The sequence below is a fragment of the Desmodus rotundus genome, chromosome 2 (assembly GCF_022682495.2).
Source record: "Desmodus rotundus isolate HL8 chromosome 2, HLdesRot8A.1, whole genome shotgun sequence".
In the NCBI taxonomy this organism is placed as follows: Eukaryota; Metazoa; Chordata; class Mammalia; order Chiroptera; family Phyllostomidae; genus Desmodus; species Desmodus rotundus.
In genome coordinates this window covers 133,689,472-133,711,411 of record NC_071388.1, presented here as the reverse complement: position 1 = coordinate 133,711,411, position 21,940 = coordinate 133,689,472, and the positions used below count along the sequence as shown (strand labels likewise).

The 21,940-nt window shown below is 37.3% G+C and overlaps 1 protein-coding gene across 2 annotated transcripts in view; it reads right to left on the bottom strand.

The window, feature by feature from the left end:
• Nucleotides 1-21,940, bottom strand: part of KYNU (kynureninase) — a 100,502-nt gene that overhangs the window by 55,337 nt on the left and 23,225 nt on the right. The window contains exons 3-6 of one of the 2 annotated variants that reach the window (XM_024569713.4): nucleotides 18,832-18,952; nucleotides 9,286-9,368; nucleotides 2,363-2,424; nucleotides 200-271 (exon numbers count right to left, since the gene is read on the bottom strand). In XM_024569713.4, coding sequence (XP_024425481.3) covers nucleotides 200-271; nucleotides 2,363-2,424; nucleotides 9,286-9,368; nucleotides 18,832-18,952 — 338 coding nt within the window. The remainder of the gene's footprint in view (nucleotides 1-199; nucleotides 272-2,362; nucleotides 2,425-9,285; nucleotides 9,369-18,831; nucleotides 18,953-21,940) is intronic. The other variant, XM_045203178.3, reaches the window with a different exon arrangement.

Below are 21,940 nucleotides of genomic sequence, written 5' to 3'. Positions count from 1 at the left end.
CCTTAGCACATGCTTTACTTGAACAAAAGAAGTAAAGCTATAATTTATTATTTTTAAATGTCTAAATTAGAACATTTGGCAGATCTTTTATTCTAAGGTTACTTGGGAAAGACTAGAGAATAAACATTCAAGTCAGGCAAGTGATATGCTCTTCTAGGAAGAATAGGTAGAATATAAATATAGTTTGAAGAATCCTTACATGATCTGAAGGGAAGGCTTTGGCTTCTAGAAGAATTTTATACCGTTTTGGTGTAGGCTTAAAAAATGATAACTGCAATAAAATGAATTTATTGAGAAAAACATTAATGCACAATTATACAGTTGTTTATTTTATAACTATACACCACTTTATAATCTCCGGCATTTTAAATGCATTAACTACACATCTAGGTGTCTGTTAAGCCTACCTTTTCCAATTAGCCTTGTTTCCAATGAATTATGAAGAGAAAAAAATACTGGCTCATTATATTTATTGATATAGAAGCAAATTCAGGAGAAAATGTGAATCACAAATGCAAACCCTTAAAGTTGTTTAAATTTTAATTAAAAATTATCTTCCCAATGCATTTAATGGTAATTTCTCTACTGTGAGACTGAAATCTCATGGCCTATACACGTCTTATTTATGTTGACTTATCTTCCGCTGCACATTTGCTTTCTAGTACGGAATATTTCCGCTGCTTTATCATTTTATGGGATTTTATTTTAGGTCCAACTAAAAAGTACCTAAGCCCTAATATGAAACATTTCACATTTCTAGAGTCACCAGGGAGAAGCAGCTCATTTATTCAGGGGGCCCCTTTTATTTCTCCCTACAGCTCCTGGAGGAGACTGACAATAACAGCAATGAAGATGATCACTGCTGGTAACTCGGCGTCGATCATAAGTTTGAGTGCTAACGCAGTTTTCACATAGTATTACATTTTATATTTGTGCATACCTGCAAGGTAGGTATTTTTTCCACATTTTTACAAAGAATAATATTAAGATTTAAAAATGCCAAAAAACTTGTCCAAATTCAGTCAGGCATTAAGTAACTTAGGTGGGAGTCAAACCCAGAGGTGTCTGAACTTAAAACTATGCTTTTAACCTTGATACTTAACATACTCCATAAGTGTGTTCTTCAGTCATATTAATAATCATTTCTCCATTTTACTAAAATAAAATATTAATATCTCCATTGTGCATCTTGGTCATGTAGGCATGTTAACAAAAACTTAAAACAAAATTTCAAAACATCAAGCAATTACTGTAGATGTTGTATTTCAAATCCAGAATAATTTGGGTAGGCAAAAAAGTCCATCTGTTTTGTTTCATAAAATAAAAGACACATTTTTCATTTTCACCAATAACTTTATTGATTTGGATATTTTGAGTATGTCTGCTATCTCCCACAGGGTATAACATTGATCGTTCTCAATTAATGTCTCAATATGATTGCTATCAACTTCAACTGGTCTACTCAACCATGGAGCATCGTCCAGTGAGAAATCTCCTGCACGAAACTTTGCAAACCACTTTTGACACCTTCGGTCACTCACAGCACCTTCTCCATATACTTTGTTGCATTTCAGTTGTGTTTTTGCCTTTCGTCAAATGATAAAGCATAATATGGCAAAAATATTACATATTTTCTTCCATCTTTAGTATTAAAATAGCTACACAAAAATTCACCAATCTTGATAAGTTTTTTTTAATGCACACCAATATGACAGCTGTCATAATGTCACAATAAAACCTAACAAAATTGTTTTGAATGAAGTTAAAGACAACTAAATGCTGTTAGAGCCATCTGACAGAAAAGAAAAAAAAAACATGCAAACTTTTTGGCCAACCCAATGTTTGACATTTATTAAATACTTATAGTATAAGAAGCACCTTAAGCACAGTGACTCATTTAGGGTACAAGGTCCCTTTTCTCCAATTTAATTTTATTTTCAAATTCTTTGTCAACCTATTTCAAAAAACTAATCTACTGACCCATACTGATCCATAACCCTCTCCTGCTAAATTCCAGCATATTGAAAAACTCTCTCTCTATAAAGTTCAGTGTTTGCTAGCATTTGTACATCATTAGTTTGTGTGCTTGCAAGCAGTTTTGCTTTTCACCCACCGTGACTCTTATTCTTTATGTTTTGAGATAAGAGTTGTTCATTATTCTAAAGCCCTTTGCAAGACTCAACTCTCCCATGAGTATGAAGAAGCCATTTTATCAGGGTCCAGCATTTCCTGCTAAAAATGAAAATAACCTCACCACTTATTTTTAAGCAAGTAAACCACCAGATGCTCATGAATTAAAGATAGAAATATGTCAGATTCTATAATGAATGTATACTAAACATTGGTGGGAAAGGAAACTTACCAATAGAAGATGTAAATTAATGGTCAAGCCATTCATTAGGACTATTTCTTTCTCACTGGCTCCTGCAAAGTAAATATGTCATAATTAAAATGTTTCTATTAGTGCTAAAGTTACTTGGAAAAACAAAGTAGGAAGGTTTCACTCTTTCCTCCTTAATATTTTGAGGGATAAAAACACATTTGATGTGTCATCACAAAGAACTGGAAGTTTTCCCACTTGACTCATTCTATCAAAGAATATCTGGACTTAATGCACATAGATAGCTAAAAAATATGTTTTATTTTTATACAGTAAATAATAACAGCAAAATAATGAACCATTTGCTTTTTCCTGCAAACTGAAAGTGATTTATCCTATTATCAGCGGGCTGGTCAAACTCCCACAGAGCACGTTTGTGTGGCAAGTGTATCTCCCAAAGAAATCGTAAATGAAATGAAGGCCAAACACATTTTTAAAGCTGATTGTTTCTAACGTCAAATTAAAATGCACCTTTCATAAAAGGAAGCTGCTTCGCCAAACGTAATTCACTTTTATTCCAGTGAGCACTGTGGTAGTTTACAAAAGAGTTAGCAAGTAAAAATGCAAATATCTAAATAGCTCTGGTGCTTATTTATACACATTGATATAAGATAATTAACGTAGGTAAGTATTGTCTGATGGAAAAAACATGCAGAATTAAGATATCCACTACACAATCATATCTGATCCAGTTTCTCTAACTGAGGGTTTTGGCAGTAGAAGGAGACCCAGAGCACACACTGACAATAAACTCAGAGCATAATAACAACAATGATAATACTTTCCCTATTTTTAGTTCTTATGTTGTCTCTTAAAGCCAATTAGAGCTGTGCAATAGGAATAATGCCTCTTTACCCCCACTGAGAAAAATAGGCTATGAGCTTTAATATTTGTAAAGCTGTACTAAATATTAGAAAAAAATGTATAATACAAGTCCTTTGTTTTGCATGCAAAGAGATGCTTCTACTAGAGTCATTGTAATAGAAGAGACAGTAATTGGAATAATTATTCTAAATAATAGATAAATTACAGGATTAGTTTACTTGAGGGGAGGTCACTGGAAATAACTGTACAATTTATGCATTTAAATTTCAACATAGCCATTTAGGAAAGAACCTGTGTCTTCAAAGAGTAACAATAAACATGCAGCCAAAAAAAAAAACCCAAACCACCTCTTGTTGCACTTGGCAGATGGATTTCCCCGTTTGATGTGCAGGGTTGGATATCCAAGGTGGGTGTGTGCCTGGCCATTGAGAGGCGTAGAGTGTCTGAAGTCAAGGGGCAGTAGAAGCAATCTGATTCTACATTCCAAGCACTAAATAAAATTTCTCTTAAACATACTACATAGATATGGATATGACATGCTTATGTTGTATGCAGTGGCATGTATCTCCTATCATATGACAATCTTTTTGAAATCTGGTAAAAGAATGATGCCAACTCTATTACATTTGTTTCCCTGCATGATGGTATAAATTTTTGCTATTATTTTTACAACAAAACATTATCTAGGATAACTCCCTGTTACTTGTTTGCAGAGTTATTTACAATGGTTTCTGAAAGCCATCTATTTCAATAAAATGGCAGGGAGAGTGGAAGGAAGAAAGAAAGGAAAAGTAATGTAAAGAGGCAATTAATTAATAGAAAGGGAGGCATTGAAAGAATAAAGAGAAGAAAACACACATAAAAAATCACAAACTGAAAATGAAGAAATAGAAGAGTCAGGATGGGGTAGGGGAGAATTTCTATAGAAGCTCAGACATTCCATTTTTGCTTAATTCCAGTTTTGATTACTTTCTGATTAGAATGATTACAGATTGCTGGAAAAGTTTGGTCCTCCACACAATGCAGCATTCATCTGAGGTCACCCACATTTTTTCTTGCATGGGAATGTGATGAACCAGAGGTACTGAGCTGAATTAATCCACACACATGATTAGCATTGTGCTTTCCTCCCCTCAGAAACTAACACCAAATCAATTCTTTGTAAAGAATCTCTCACTGACTAGAATAATTCGTCTGCCCATACACATGACAATTATTCTGCCTTGGGACATTTAAATTAAATTCCACCAAGTGCTTCTCAAAATGCTGTCCTCAGCTGCTCCTGAAGTTTATCAAGAACAGGCTCAGCCTAACATACGTACCTGTGCACATATGTATGCCTGAGCGTGGTGTTGAGACTACAGTTTCAGAACACTAACAGAAATGTTCATTCCCAATATGAGCTAAAGGCACTGAAGAATAAAATGTTCTCAACATCAAATGGCCAAAAATGATGTTCAGGGTATTCTAAATAGAAAAGTGGCCCAATGCTCGTATCTTTTCCAGTTCAAATTGTATTTCTGAAACCATCATTGTTTTTCTAACATAGTTAAACATTGTCAGCATGCCTTAAGAAAATAAACCTTTAAAATAAAACCTGAAACTTTTTCAAGTTACTTTTGTTTCTCTTCTTTTTTTAAAGAGCTTTTAAAAAATTAATGTTGCATCATCAACAAGTATTGAGGACAATTCTTTTAAAAAGCTTCCCCAAAGCTTATGAGGCTTTGAAAGAGTCTTCACCTTGAAGACCACCCTGTAACGCACTGCAGTACGTGCTAAGATTTGAATCACTTCATTTGAGATGGTATGAACCACGGCTCTCACCGGGAAAGTGAATTCCTGCTTGTTTATTTATTGAACGTATATATATTTTTTGCTTTACCAGGTGAAATCTAGTTAAATGTAAGCAATACCTTCTTATCTCTTTGCCTGTCAAGCTAAAGTTTATTGAGCCCTTACTATGTGCCAACACTTTTAAATATGTGACGTGTATTATCTCACAGTCTTCACAGTAAACTGATAAGGTTATCTACTTAGGTTTTCCATGTTTTATCAATGAATAAATGGATGTCCAAAGAGATGAACTAACTTGCCCAAAGTCTCACAGGAAGCAGAAGACAAATAATTAGTCTCTCGTAGAAAAAAAAATGTAATTAAAGTCTTTGTTCACAATTACACGAAAATTGTCTCCATTATCTATTCCCTGTACATCACACATAGGAGGCCATGTTATTCACAGACTTTCTCCTGCATCTTTCTAATTGTAATTTCACTTCAAATATTTTGCAAGGTAAACATGACAGGGTGCCCAGCTGCTTAACATTTGGTAACGGGGTCCATGATGGGTCTTGCAACTTCCATATCCTTTTCTGTTTATTTTATTATGCAAGTGCAAATATTATTGTGGATGTAAAGTTTGTGGTTGGAAGAAGTTTGAGAACTTTCCACTTTATCTTTCAAGCAGCAAATTCCTTTAGATTCCAGGGGTAGCCAGTGCACGGCTGAGCATTCAGACTCCTTGGAGAGAGCCTTCAGGGATTTTCGCTTCTCTGAGGGTCAATTCCAAATTTCATAAAGCAAATTTATGTTCACATTACAACAATATTATAAGCTGAGATGCATGTATCTATACCTTTGTGATTTTCATGTACCCAGGGAGAAGTAGGCTTAGTAATAACACTAATAATATTCTTCAGCAATTCTATTTCTAGCATCTTGATAATATGATATTAATTATAAGAGAACATTATTACATGTTTTGAAGTATCATTGGCTCTGTATAAAATGTTTCCTGAACAGATATTCTTCTCATCTGAAGTCGGTATTCTTTTCTATGTCTATGAATAAATACTGTTTGTTCATTGTCTCTTCTTCCTTTCTATCCACTCTATCAATTTGAATGGCATAATAATTTTTATTACCCTCCTGTTACTTCTTTTCGAGGTATTTTATGATGAAATAAAGGCTGTGGTTTTAAGAACCTGGAGGAGTCAATCATAGACCAAAATATACAACTTGTCTATTTGCCCAGCGGGTAGCAAAGTAAATTTGGATTCTGCTGCCCTTTACTGTACTTGCCACACAGTTATTTTCAGTGTTTTGCGATTTTTACCAACTCTAATTTCAAAGAGGATGCCAGGATTCTAGTATTACAATGTGAAAAGAATGATAAAAAGTAGAGTATAATATAAGCAAATAAAAATGAATTAGCAGCTATTAAATGTTTTTGCTACTTTAAAGTTGACCAACTTTTTTCAGAACTTTCTAGTAACGGACAGAAAAGGACCTTGCATGGGATTTGTAACAAACAAGATAAGTATATACCAACACCTTCTAAAGGATGTGTTTCTACTAAAGCAAAAAAGTGAAATCATTTATTTTTTCCACTTGACTTAGGAACCTTTTCTCTGACTAATACATACAATTTTAAGAGTAAAGGAATCTGGGCCTAATAGTTACTCAAATTAAAAGAAAATACCAAGCTTTTAAAATATTGCTCATAATATGCTTTTGCAGATGCTGTCAAGTTGTGTTTCTCTGATCAACAACAAAAAAGAACAAGACAATAAAATAATTAAAATAAAGATTACCTTTATTCACAGACAATATTTCAAAGGAAATATGACAGAAACACAGATAATTAACAGAGGTTTGTTCCATACATGTTATAACTTTGTATGGTATTTCCAAGACTAGCAGAACATCCTAAGGTCAGAGTTCATAAATATTCTTTTAAAAAAAATTAAATAACTTCAGTCTCCTTACCCTTCTAAAAAAGTCTGAATTTTGGTTTCATTTTCCTCAGAAATGATAATGAGGGGTGACTGGTTTGGAGTTTCAGGGATTATTGTGACCCGCATTTATTCACTAGGCAACAAAACACGTGCATATTTACTGAGCAGCAAAAGAGCGGTACGCTTTTAAATGGTCAGAGGAGATCTTTTTGCAGGGTTTATTGGCTTTATAAATAAATCTCACTAAATAATATCGGCTGGCCACTTCCCTGGACTGGATATAAACATCCTAACTCCTCTTTAGAGAATGATAAATATTGAGCACAAAGTAACAGCATTAGAATGGAATTTATATTCTGAAAGCAAACCTAGAGAGAGAGAAAAGATCCACAGCTAAGGAAAACATATATTCTCAGGTCAAATTAATGGAGGAGCTATTTTAGTTTTTTTGTTTGCATGTCAGACATTTCAATGAATATAAGTGGCTTCTGAAAAGTGAACACAGATGAAAGCATTATTAAACAAATATTTACCGTGTCTTTAAACACAATCCAGGGTTGTTCAAGTGGTGATTTCCTCCATTAGAATATGCACTCCTTTTAGGCAGCCTGGTCAAGTGCTGTGTTTTTAAGAACCTGGCTGGTCTGGCAGAAAATCCTCGGTTTTTGCCTTTACCAGCAGCACTGGCTGACAAAAAGTGTGGCTTTCATTCCCAAGCCCTGGCATGAAGGGCTGTGCTAAAACGCCCTGAGGCTTCCTGGGACAGTCCTGGGTCAGGCCCTGCGCTCTCCGCCTCACTCCATGGGCTGCCCCCATACCGCCCTTCCAGCCTCTCTCTGCTGCTCCTTTCTTCAGCAATGGTGGTATCTCTGGTTTGTAATGATTTCAGTTTAATTCTTTAAAGTTCCGATATGTTTGTTAACTAAATTTTTCTGTCATTTCTCTGTGTTTGAAATAGAAGGAAGAATTTTCAGTTTGTACTTAATCGATGATCTTAAATTAGAGTCAACATGCTGATGTTATAATATAAAGCAGGTAGAAATGCGTAGGGTATAAAGATTACTTAAAAATAACTAGGTGGAAATAGAACCTGCTTTTGCTTGCAACCATTCTACGAGGTTTTTAATTTTTTAAATATTTTGAATTGGTAACATATTAATATGTTTCATAAACTAAAGACAGATTTTCCTTAAAAGTCTGCTAATTTGGGCTGTTATAAACATGAGTATACTCTTCTTGGTGCATGTGGTAGAATCTGACATAAGGTGACTCAGTTGGGCCATTGTACTGGGAAAATGTCAGAATCTTAGGTCGTCCAATTGTCACAGAGAAGACTTTGTCAGCGAGACCACAAAAGGTGGCATCTACAAGCCAGGAAGAGCGGCCAAGTCAGAAACCAAGCTTTGTTCTTGGACTTCTTGCCTCCTTCCAGGACTGTGAGAAAATAAATTTTTGTGGTTTAGGCCACCCAGGTCTCCCCAGTCTAATTTCATCCTCTCACCAGCTCAAGTTGATTTTGTCTTCCGATGACTGGCCAAGACGCAATTGGGGTAAAACAAAGATATCTTTATACTTGCCTATAAGGGAAAGAGTTTTGAAAAGCCTTTTTGAAAGTCCACATTCTCCTAAATCCTCTATATATTTCCAAATAACACCATTCCAATTGCTTACGTATTATTTTTCATTTGTTTAAAACCCTAAATTTCATATAAGATTTCAGGCAATATGGAGTATTCAACTGAATTAAATAAATACTTTTCAAAATGTTGATACATTTACCATGTAAAACTATCTTGAATACCACTAAGAGTACACATAAATCACTTTAGGAAATACATTATAGACCAAAAAACAGCATAAACTATGTTATTTTAAATATTGTTCATTCTAATCTTAAACAGAGCTCCATGGATTAAATTCTAAGGAGCCAAAAAAAAAAAAGAAAAGAAAAGAAAAAACATTGGTGTTTTAAGCCTTTAGCATGTAAAGGCCAGAGTTTATTTTATGATATAATGAAATCTTAGAAATTTCACTTAAGTTGATTTTTATGAATTTTGTTTAATTATAAATTAATGCAATGCCTGTATTTTTCATTGAAGAGTAAATATTAGTTTGAAATATACAAGAAAAGCAATAACATATTTCATTAGGTTGTACCAAATAACCTAGTTATATTCCTAGTCTATAGCAGTCAAGTCCCAATTAAAAGTCTGCTTGCTCTTTGCTATTATGGGTTAAAATGGAAAATCAGGATGTTTTTCAATAACGTTTTGACTTCATAATCCATGTCTATAATTACATAATAAGGTCTTTATCATTATTCTGTGATAAATTGTTTGTACTTACCGACAATGTCCGTCATCAGGCCTAAGATACCCTCATCCCCGGTGATCCAAGGGCGTTTCCCCCGGTCATGGCCATAGCCCCCCCTGAAAGTGAAAAGGGGTGTAAGTGTTCTTATCTTGCTTGTGTGTGTGTGTGTGTGTGTGTGATAGTTTTCAAATATCATCATTAGCAACTGGGCAATTCCAGATGAGTTTTGTAATGTTTTAATAATTACATGAAAGCATGCTTCTAAAACCAAAAGTAATACTTGACAACTCTGTTTTTAACCTGTCAGTTAAAAATTTCTTTGATTTGCTTTCTTTGAGGGATGTAGAGGAAATTACCCATATATTATTTCATTCCTTTTTTTTAGAATCTAAGATAGTTTTAAAATTATTTTGAAAATATTAACACTATTTGGATACTCTAATTGTATACCAGTAGCTTATGTAGTATCTATAATAAAACACACCTTTTTTGAAGCTAAACATTATAATGATTACAAATTCAATGATAAAATATGGTTACAAACCTTAAAAAGTGTATAAAATGTAATTATACTTATGATGACATGTTAGGTAGATAAAGAAACTTGTCAATAAAGCCAGTACTACATCTTGACCTATTTCTAGCAATTTCATCTATCATATTTCAGATTAATTTCGTTACTCTAGTAAGTATCCCAGTAGGCATAATAAAAGAATCTAAAAATATACAAGAGATCTTCAACTCCCAAGTTTTCACCAAATGAAGAAGGCAAATAAGTACATGAAAATATAAAAGCTTTAAAGCAAAGGGTCAAGCTGGGAGGTGGGGGAGGGATGGGATGGCGGGTGCTGTTACAAACTTCTATCTTAGGAAGCTCCTAATTAATTGTTCTGAATTTGCAGGAATTCAAAACCTGTGTAAACTGGGAAGAAAGGACAAGCACGTGTTTTTGTTGTTGTTTCATTTTTGTGTTTTATTTTTGCATAGAGCAGACTGTGAATGAAATTCAGTAAGCTGGCAGTAGTGAGCTGTTAAACCCGTTCTGAGTTGAAGGGTAGCAGAATACGCTACCCTCAAAATATCTTGTGGTATATTATCTTGAGCTGTAGACAGTTGAAAAACATCAAATGAAGGGGAGGCTGCCTCTAAACTCCTCTCTCTGGCTAAAGACAGATACCCCAAAGAAACTCCATTTTTATAAATACCCTCCGTAGGACTTTCATCAACGGGAAAGAAGATTGACATCGCAGAAGAGATTAGAAGTCAAAACCACGCCCAGATAAACTTAGTCTCAGACTTCTTATTTCCCATCTATTATTCACAGGTCCATTCATCTTTTCTAAAAATCATTTACCCTTTCTTGCCCCTCTCCATAATAAGATGGGATTTCATCCTGAATTCTAAGCCACCTTGGGGAGTTACTCACTTTCCCCTAGCTATCTGGTATGTATAGAAAAGGGATGCGTGTTAGTAAACATGTTAGTTTTTCTCTTGTTAATCTGTCTTTTATTATAAGGATTTCAGCTAACAACTCAAGGTTGGATGCCGGGGTGGGGGGTGGAGGGCACGGATTTCTTCTCCTTCCCTAGAAAGCAGTGGAAAAATTGGAGAAGAGGCTCCCTGTTTTTCAACCTTCGCTGATTTTCGTGGTGTATGTTCCCCAACTGTGGCTGACTTCAGGGAATTAACAAAAGTCCTGAGTAGTTTGTCTTCCTGGAGTGCAGTCGTGTGAGTTCTTTATATATTTTGGAGATCAGGCCCTTGTCTGAAGTATCATTGGCAAATATGTTTTCCCGTACTGTTGGTTCTCTTTTTATTTTAATGCTGTTTTCTCACTTTTAACTGGAACATAATCAACAGAAGAAAAAAGCAAACAACATATAACCAGAGACATTGAAGTTAAGAATAATCTAACAATAGCCAGGGGGGAGTGGGGAGGGGACAGTGAGGAGAGGGGATTATAGGAGCTACTGTAAAAGACACATGGACAAAATCAACAGGGAGGGTGGAGGTGGGGGAGGGAGGGTGGAGGTGGGGGAGGGAGGGGGTTTTGGCTGGGGTGAGGTGGAGGAATGGGGAGAAAAGGCATACAACTGTAATTGAATAACAAATTTTTTTTAAAAAAGTAAGTGGGCGACAATATGTACTTGAAAGGATTGCCATGAAAAATAAATAAAATAACATGTAAAAGAAGACTGCTGTGTACTAGCCTTTTCTGAGTCTCCTTTACTAATGTAAATCTGATGTTAAAATTCCTTTCTTTCATGGGTATGTGCTGTACAGCACAATTTTAAAACTAATATTTCAATTACCATATAAGCTAAGATGAAGGAAGAGGACTGTCTGTGAGAATAAACATAAACTGTAAGATCTAAGGAGGAAGAGAAGGGCAATTGTTAGTTATTATTATTCATATTATTATTAGATAGCCTGCAGCTTGGCTTGTTCTTGACTTCAAACATAAATGCTAAAGACAAAAATCATTATCATTAAATGGTAGTTAAAGGCAGGTACTTGGATCCTTTTTTATTTTAATCACACAGAGCTCCATGGCCTTCCCTGAGAGCACAATACATCTTATTACATTTAGGTAGTAAAATTCTATGTTCTGCCTCAGAGAATTTATATCTCAGACTATCATGCCCCCTACTTCTCACTCGCGTAGACACTGTGGTAGTGGTAATAATCTTTAAGAATAGGTTTCTTCCTGCAACGCTTTTGGCATCTCTGTCCCTTTAAAGTATCACACAGAGTCTCCTTCTTCATTTTGTAAGGCCGCTAGCCTGGGGTAATAAAATGTACTTAGAAACTGTTACCCAAATAAACTCGAAGTAAAGTGGCCTGTCATTTGAAAGAATTGATGTAGATTAGAGTACAATTATAAGCATTTATATTAGAGTTAAGAAGATTATATCCCTCTCATTCAAAACTGCTTAAAATAAGTAGCAACATAGTTACAATCTTCACTTACAAATACTAGAAAGGAAGAGAGGATGGGAGAGAGTTAACTCACTCCAAGTTAATAGACAGACAGACAGACAGACGTGAGCAGAATGGAAGAGATAAGCTAGGTATTTAAGGTCACGAGGGCAGAAATCCCTGGGTAGCTACAAAGGGGCGGAAATGGGCTGGGGCATCACACCCAGGGTGACCTATCTTACCTTAACCTGGCACATCCCTGCTCGTGCGGTTTAGATGCCCTGGACTTTCACATTGCTGGTCAGGAGGCCTTGACCTCCTCTGACCTTTCCTTCCCTGGCATGTCACTGGCCATTGGGCTGGAAAATAACCTCACAGGACCACCACACAAACCCTTGCACAACTTCTCCCTTAAGCATTAACTGCTGGAGGATAACATCTAGGCCTCGGTTGTGTTTCAGCTCCAGGCACAGAAGACCATCAAGGCCAGGTGGGGCAATGCCATGGCTGACATCAGGACCAGCTACAGTGACTAAAGACCCACTCCTCTGCCTTGGCACCAACCAATCAGTGGAGACCACACCCTGAAAGGACACACCTGGAAAGGTGATGAATATTCTGTTGAGATCCTCCCCAGGGACCTCCTCTAAAATCCCCACCCTTAAATGCCCTTAAGAAGAAGAACCCAGCACGCTTTTCCTTTTTGTGGAGCTCTGCAAAGCCTTTCCCCTTCTCCTTCCCCCAGATGCATACATCCTTGCCTTCTTTTTCCTAAGTACCGAGGACCCTTCGTTAGCCTCTGTAGCTTGTTTTCTGAGTCCACGCAGCCCAGCTGGCTCACTCCTTCCATGGCTCACTTCTTTTATCTCTATGACTTTCTAAATAAACTTTTGCTTGTATTTGAGTCTTGGCTTGGAATTCTTCCCTAGCTGGAACTCAGACACCGAGGTTGCGGAACTGAGATCCAGTCACCAGTAACATTCTGGTGCCATCTTACCACTAACACCAGGGCATACCGTGCCATGAATGGGGTGTTTTCTGAGAAGTCCAGGAAGCAGTATTTGCTCCTGAAATTCAATTTTAGGATACAAAAATCTAATCAAGCACAGATCCTCTTTCAAATAGGACTATGCTTTAACCATCTTACCAAATAAAAAGTGGCCCTGCTTTTAAAAGCTCTCCCCCCAATAAGTAAGTAAATGATTTCACAGTTTTCCTTCATGATATCACAGTTTTGTGTGTGTGTGTGTGTGATTTAATTGATGATCACTAACGGAGATAGCAGGAAAATCTTTGTAACCTGTCATGCCATGCACTCTCTTATTCTACTGAAGGGTGGCAGATTATGCCACACTAAAATGTTCTTCTTTGGCATATTTTGAGCTGAAGAAACTTGAAAAACAGCAAATGCATAGAGAGACTGTCTCTGAACTCCCCTTAACCTGCTCGAAGGCAGATTTTCCAAAAAGAACTCAATTGTTATAAATCCTCTCCCCAAGAAGTTTCATCAGTCAGGAAAGATTGACTCTTGTCACAGGAGAGGAGACTAGAAGTTGACACAATTCCCAGACAAACTGTCAGAAGCTATACCTCTGATCTATTCTTCAGAGGGCCCATTTGTCTCTCCTAAAAATCATTTACTCTATCCTAAGTGACCTACCCCTCCCCACTTTTCCTCTATCGAGATAACATGTAAGTTCTCAAACTGCATTGCTTTTGGGGGGTTGTATACAAAAACGGGCCACCTACTGAACCTGATGAGCTCAGGGGAGGCCTGCAGGGGGGTCTTACAGACTCAGAGACCTAAAGGAATCACAGAGAGTGGTCTGAAATGAAAACATCCGAACTAAAAGTGAGTCAGAGCAGGTAGTCAGGTCCTAGGCTGTTTTCTTCCTTGACAAAGGTCAGTCTTTACTTTACCTTAGCCTGTCTGTGGTCTTTTTGCATCTACATTAACATACCCTTTGAAATGTTGGAGTAATCCCATTCCTTCCCAGATGCCTCAAGGCACCAACTCCCAGCAGAGCACAAGATCAAGGAACCCCTTATTGTTATCCTGTTGTCTGCAGAGCAGCTCTACCTGCTGTAAATGTCAGATGCTACCTATCCTGTGCCCACCAGTGTAAAAGAAGTACGTGTCTATCCATTTTACTTCTTACCCAATCAGAGATTTCCCCACTTTGCCTCCCTAATCTACTACCAATAAACTCCACTTAACTTCCTATGCCTCCTGCTTGGATTGCAACGTGTAAAATGAAGTGCAAACCTGCCATTGTCCAGAGCATTTTCTCAATCCACTGAGATTTTGCTTCCCAGCAATTGTCAGTTTGATCCAAATCAACTCATAAAAATTCTCTACAGGTTTGGGTGTTTCTTCCATGTACAGGGTATTCCTTTTGTTGTTTTCGGTGATGACTTCATATACATAATTTTAAAAATTATTAAATGTTTATGGCATTTATCTTGCTAATCTGCCTGTTGTCACTTTATTTCACAAACCCAGCTATCAGACTCTTCTTTTTTTTAAAGAACGAAACACTTAAGTTTAAGGAGACTGCAGTGTCTGCAGGAGCACACCCCTCCTGTGGGTCTCCCCAGTGCCCCTTCTGTACACACCGCCATATAAAGCAAGTCATTGTCTACAAAGCGTGTTTGTTCCAGATATGTAATTCAGCGGGCTATTTTCTTTAATAATCCTACGTAAAATGTTACCGGCTTTAGATGGATCCCTATAAACACACAACTATGTCACATTTTTACTCCTCTGAAAAAGAAAGAAAACCATTTATCTAGCAGCTATGACAAAATAGAAGACCTAAAATATTGTGATTAAAACTTAGGGACATAATATACATTGCTCAAGTTGCAATTTTGCTCTTTAGGATTGCTATATATCTTTCCCTTCTAGCTGAACTTTACCACTATGATTACCAACCCATGTTATTCTCCTTGACATAACCTAGAATATTAATAAATATTTAATATAAAATGTTCTCAAATAATTCTTTAAGCTCATTGCCTACTCATTCTAGCATACCCACAAGGTCCTAGCATATTTGTAACAAGGTGCAAAGTAGGGGTCCCCAGAATATAGGAGAAATTCCCCACAGCCCATGGTTGGGGAAGGGGGAGCAGATGATATGGTAGTTAAGACACTTTTCATAATGATGGAAAGTTGATAGCCACATCCTTCCTGAAGGGAAGCAGACTCCTGCTCAGGGCAAAAGGACTAGTGGCTTTCGCAGCACACAGTGACTCAGGATGCAGCTGGAGGAGTTTATACAGTGCCTGTGTGAGAGGCAGGGACCCGGTGGCCCCTGTGTCAGGGGGAACTCATGCCCTGACTAAAGATAGCAGCCGAAAGAAGGTAAAAGATGCAGAAGCTCAGGAAAAAGTAGCACATTGTAGGAGGGGCCAGATGTGAGGTCCTGCAGGAAGTCCCAAGCATTTAAAATAAGGGTGGGCTGAAAGAGAAGGGAATTCTGCCACGAGTGCCAAAAGAGTAGAGAAGCAACCACGAGGGCTGAAGGGGGATTTGGCCCTGAGGCCTGAGAGAGGAAGCAGCAAGCAGTTACGCAGTTTATAGTGAAGTGGTCCACAATGAGGGCTGGTGTGTAAGGTAGAAGCCATCCCGGCTGGTAGTCAGGATTCTACCACACAGCCTGGGGTAGTGAGGAAGGCATCCCTGAGGAAAGGGTGTAACAAGGGAGCTGATGGAGCTGTGCAGGGACCTGCCTAACCAACCACAGATTAGTAGGAGGTGCTTTGGTACCTAACTGTGACCAGAAATGTGGATGTCTGCTTCTCTGAGGGATGTACAGAGAAGCCACTCTCTTAGGACGTACATCTCCCTGTACTCTACCACAATCCAGTGTAACAGCTCACATGTTTCCTAGACAACAAACCCCTGATCCTAAAGGAGAATGCTGCTAGGAGAGGAGAGTGACTCTGAAACCCACGAGTGTACCTTCCAGAGGGGATGGAGAACTGTTTGCACTGCAGTTGGCTTAAGAACAGATAAGCATATGGAGAACTTTGAGGCATGTTTTTGGCTTATAGCCTGGTGGGGAGCAAGAGAAGAGCTGGGTCTCGTGGGAGAACAGGTCTCTGAGCAGGAGTGCTCCCAGACCCCCCTGTCCTGAGGTTGGAACAGACCCCCTGTCCCTGTAAATAAAAACCCGCTTCCTTCAACACTGGTTGTTGGGTCATGTGTCAAGGTGCCAGGTGGATGGGCTCCAGCTTGCTTGGTTACATACTGATCCTGTTGCTCCGGGCTGCTCAGGGAATTACTCCCTGTAGCGTGCTTCTGCATGTGAAATAAACTTTTCTCTTGTTAGTCTGGTAGTCGTTAACTAATGCAGAGGCCCCTGACCAAAAGAGCTAGAATGGTAGAATACAAGTTTTCCTCCCAACAGATCCTTAGCTGGAAAAGGTCAGAATGGGATTTTAAACTGAATATTTAGGAGCAAAGAAATAATGAACACTTTTGAGGTCCAATAGGGGAGATGGGGTAGGAGGTCACAGGATTGCAGTCATGCACATCACCACTGACACAGACGGGCAAGCAGGGCCGTGGTGTTGGCCTGGCCAGCCCCTCTTAAAGCAAAACAGCTAAATAAAGCAATGGCAAAGCAAAGCAAAACAACTAGCTACCTATTCTTATGCTCAAAAGAGATCATCTTTTTAAAATTTAGTTTGCATTGCTTGAAGCATTAAAATGTACCCCCTTTCTGAATCATCTAATAAAAATTAGGAGAGAAGTTTTAAGATTATGCAATATTCCATTGTCACAAGGTAAAATGTAAAGTTAAAAGGTAATTACATCAGGGCAAGTGTTATGACAGAGAGATACTTTCCTGAAATATAACTTCAAAGTCTTGAAAATAATCAACCATTCCCTTAATAAAGTAGGATAATCACAAGGATATGAATAGGATAGCAAGGCAGCATATTTTAAAGTACCTAGAGGATAAAAATGCACAGCATAACTGATTGAATGTCCAAGAGTCAAGGACATTCTCTGAAGTTCAAATTCATTCAACCTAATTTTCTGCTGTCTTTTACATTAAGGCCAAAAATGAATAGTAACCATTTTTATTAACTCTGACCATCATTTTTAACATATTAAAACCTGCTAGTACAAAATGCTTCCAAAGGTAGTGATATTTATTTTCCAATGTATGCATAAAAGCTATGCAGATAAAGTTATAACAGGCTTAATAAATTATACAAACCCCTATATTTTTGTGTTAACTTGTGAACATGTATTTTAACCACTGAAATTAAGAACTGTGCAGTGTTATTCAATAGCTGCAAACTAACTTTAATGATCAGAGACTATTCCAAGTAGAAAAGGCCCGTGACATAATGGACAAAGGGAGATGGGGCAGACATCCTGGGTTTCCATGAGAGCCCAATGTCTCGCCTTCCGAGCTCTCCCATGGTTTGATTTCATTCTCCTCAAGGTTTTTTGTTTCTGACCTTCAAGTATGGCTCTTCCTTCGTAACTATTTTTTAGAATCTAAGAATCAGAAAATGTTTTAAAATATTTCTATTTATTTTTAATATTTTAAATATGTAAAATTTTAAATAGTTACAAGTATTTTGCAAGTATTTTTAGTTTCAGGTTTATCAGTAGTTAACTGAGGAACTATAACAAGTACATAAGATTAAGGGGTTTCCAATGTAGCTAAGAATATGGAACTAATGAAAATAGACATCTTTAAACTGCCTATTAAAACAATGGATATTCAGGAGGGATAATCAAGGTGTTTGAGAAGTTTTGGATTAAAGACAGTAAGCATTCAGGTAATCCAATTGTGGGAACATTTTCTCAGGCAGAAAATTAAAAGTAGAAGAGAAGAGATGGAGAAAACAATGGACCCTGATTGAAGATCCCTGAATAGTCAAAATGAAGCTGCTTAGCGAAGCCCAAATGGAGCATCTTCTTAATTATCATGTACAGTTTGGGAAGAAATATGCCTTCTGTTTCACGCAACATCTTGCACCTCCCTCAATAGTTTTATTTCCTTAGTTATAAAAATTCCTGTGATAGAGTTTAGCCAAGAAATAATCATAAAAATACTAAAGTAATCCTACATGTTAACTCCTTTGTTAGTCATTAAAGAAATAAAATAAAATAATTACATAGGTTTTAACTGTGACAACTCAAGAAAAAGACTTACTTTTTAAAATATTTTAAAAGCAAACAAAATATAACCAGAGACATTGAAGTTAAGAACAATCTAACAATAGTCAGGGGGGAGTGGGGAGGGGATAGTGGGGAGAGGGGATTATAGGAACTACTATAAAGGACACGTGGACAAAATCAAGGGGGAGGGTGGAGGTGGGGGAGGGAGGTGGGGTTGGCTGGGGTGGGGTGGAGGGGTGGGGAGAAAATGCAGACAACTGTAATTGAACAATAATAAAAATTTTTAAAAAAGTTTTACTCTTGACTCTGACAGTAGCTTGCCATATGATCTTATTTACTGATCTTCATTTATTGCATCAATAAAATGATGGTGTTGAATGACATGATCACTGAAATTCTTTTCTGCCCTACAATTCTATTATACACCTTTTCAAATATTAGACAATCTAGTGTGATTTTTAAAATTCTAACACGAGATGGTGAGTGATAGCTTTTGAAATCATACTCACATTTTGGCCCACTTTTCTAGTTCTTCCTCCAGATATGTTTTAACTCTTTTTGGTTGAAGGCCAAGAGAATTTCCCAAGAAATAGATGGCATCTTCATCCTTATTCACTAATGATAAATCAACTGAAATAGAAGAAAATGTACAAAATGCTTATTCAATTACTGCACATTCTTCCATTTGGCATTGTTAATCCAATGCAAATAATTAATATGATTAACTTCAAGAAGGATAATAAATAACTTCAAATTCTCCCAAGGATAGCATTAGGTTCCGTGAAAAAGAATTCATCTTTTCCATTTGTATTTTAAAATATAACATATCTATAGAAGCTTTTGCTGAGATCTTTCATATTTAATTTTTTCCATGAAAAAATTTAAATGATCAATTACTCCCAATCTTAAATTTTCAAAGGAATTAGAAAAGTTTTAAAAACAGTAATTTTCCAGGAAGTATATCAGCCTCCCTAGTTATGGGGAAAAGTTACCAGAATTTGGGCAAGTACTAACCTCCTGAATTCATTGATGTTGTAGATATGCCAAATTAAAAAAAAAAGTCTAAATGATTATATACATATCTCAAGTAGATAAATTGGATTGTTACTTTTTTCATTCTACACATCTATGCACATGTAATATTAACACATAGAGGCAAAGATTGGTCTCTATAACTACTTCTTCTTCACATAAATCAGAACTTTAGTGACTTGTTGGTATTACAGCTCTCCTGACAGTACGAAATGAGGTTTCATTAGCAATTAATCCGTGTGCTTAAACTACAGCCCAGATACACACGTTTATAACTGTGTTCTACTAGGATTTCCCTCAACTGTAAGGAAAACAAAAGTAACTTCTGGCTTATATTTCATTCGAATCATTTGGTAATATGTTTGTCTTTACTTTATACTACCAAATTGGACCTTTCCAGACTTTTTACAATCCATCCATACAATCCATCTCAGCCTGATTGCTTTTTTAGGTAGTGTGCCTCTTTTTCGTTGACATCACTTAAGCCTGACCCAATAAAAGTAGTGTAAATATTGTTCTCACATTTAAATTGGATTATTAACAGTTTTTTGTTGAGCTAGAAAACAAATACTGAAAGATTTTATTTAGAACTCAGGGCTTTACATTGGTGTATTATGTGTCAAGTTTCAACTAAGCACTCAAATAAATACACATGGAAGATGACAAATGTCCTCTGTGTCAGCCCCATCGATGGTCAAGGATGAGGAGGACACCGCTCAGGCCTCTGCCCCCATTGTATTCATTTTGTTATTTCACTGCTGATGCTTTTACAGACGGATAGGTAGTGGGCTTCTTTTATTTAGAAAGTCAGGTTTAAAATGTGCTCATGTGAGAGAAAAGCAGAATTGTAAACTAAGCTATCCTGTCTCATGCCAGCCCAAAGTATGACTCATTATGAATTAGCATAAATTTTTCTCATACCTCTGCTCTTCAAACACATTTTGCTTAAAACTCATGCATCCACGTGTGTGATATCTCCTGCAGGGCGCACACTTGTAGATAATACAGATTCATTTTCTTTCTCTCTCTTCCCATCCCTGCTCTCCTTTCCCCTCTTCCCCTCCCCCGCCCCCATAGCACTGCCAGAATGGCTTGTTTTCTTAGGGGAAAATGAGAGTAAGGTTAGAAATGTGAGAAGAATAGTTGGCACCTGAGGTTGGGAAGAACAATCTCTTGCCTTTATGCATACCGACTGTGCAATCACCACCTCCCCACTTCCCCCATCTGCAACTATGAGAAGCAATAGCTATGACAGCTTGGTAAGGGAGGAGATATAGAACTCAAGTGACGGTAATAAAGAACCCTTGAGGGCACTGAGACAGCTGCCATACAAAGAATACATCATGCACGTAAATATTATGTTTATAATTATATGGATCAAAGTTTTCTCCCTTTTTCTTTTATCTCCCTTCTACTGTTTAGTCTTTGTTGCAACCCAGGAACTCCTTCCACATTCCATATAGAAGGGAAGGGAAATAAGCTGAACATAGCATCCTCAAATTGTGATCAGCTTCTGGATCTTCTTCAGTTACAGGATTCTTTATATGTTCTCTGAGTGTCTGGGGGTTATTTGGCATTTGTGCCAAGAGAAGGCCTTTGATTAGGATACCAACTATTTGCTAGACCTTGGGGTTAGCTATGAGTCATTGGTTCCCATCCTCAAGATTATCATGATAACTGTTATTGCCTGTCACATCAATCATTACTGATAATCATGTGCTGCTCTTTTATAGCTAGAGTCCAAATTTAGAGTCTTCTGGGAAACATCTATGAGAATGTTAAGGCTCTAGTTGAGAACATGTTTTGTTTTGTTTTTCTTTAAATTTAGAATTAGCCAGCTACACTCAGTTTAGATGCTCCCAATTTTGTTGTCAACATCCAGAGCATCATAGGCTCGAGCCAACTGAACATAGGCCTTCTTCTCTCCATCAGGCCTGATCAGGGTGTTGACCTTGGCTGTGTCAATATCACGGAGCTTCTTAACGGCCTGTTTGACCTGGTGCTTGTTGGCCTTGACATCTACAATGAACACAAGTGTATTGTTGTCTCCTATCTCCTTCACAGCTGACTCGGTACTCAGGGGGAACTAGATGATGGCATTGTGATCAAGTTTGCTTCTCCTGCGGACACTCTTCTGAGAGTACTTAGGATGCCTTCGGAGCTACAGTGTCTTCAGCCATTGGAGGGCGGATGACATGCAGATCTTTTTTCTGTGTGGCTGTGGATGCCTTTTATCACTGCTTTCTCTGCTTTCAAAGCTTTTGCTTTGGGAGGGGCAGGAGCTTTCTTTTTTGCTTTTGGTGTCATCTTAGTGAAAAGCACGAACATACTTCTTATTGTTCCAGTGCGAGTGAGTGGCTTGGCTGTTGCACAGCCCAATATCTTGTAGGCCCCATTGAATGATTTCTTTAAATGTCTTCATGGTCTTGGGAGAGTCTTCTTTATAAAAACATTTGTTGCATTTATTATTTTCTTCCAAAGTCATGTCTGGATTGACATAAACCAGTCATTTTTGTTCTTCAGGATATTTTCTGTCCGTTGATAAATTTTTAGCACATCGAGGATTTGGTGTTCTCCCAAATGTGT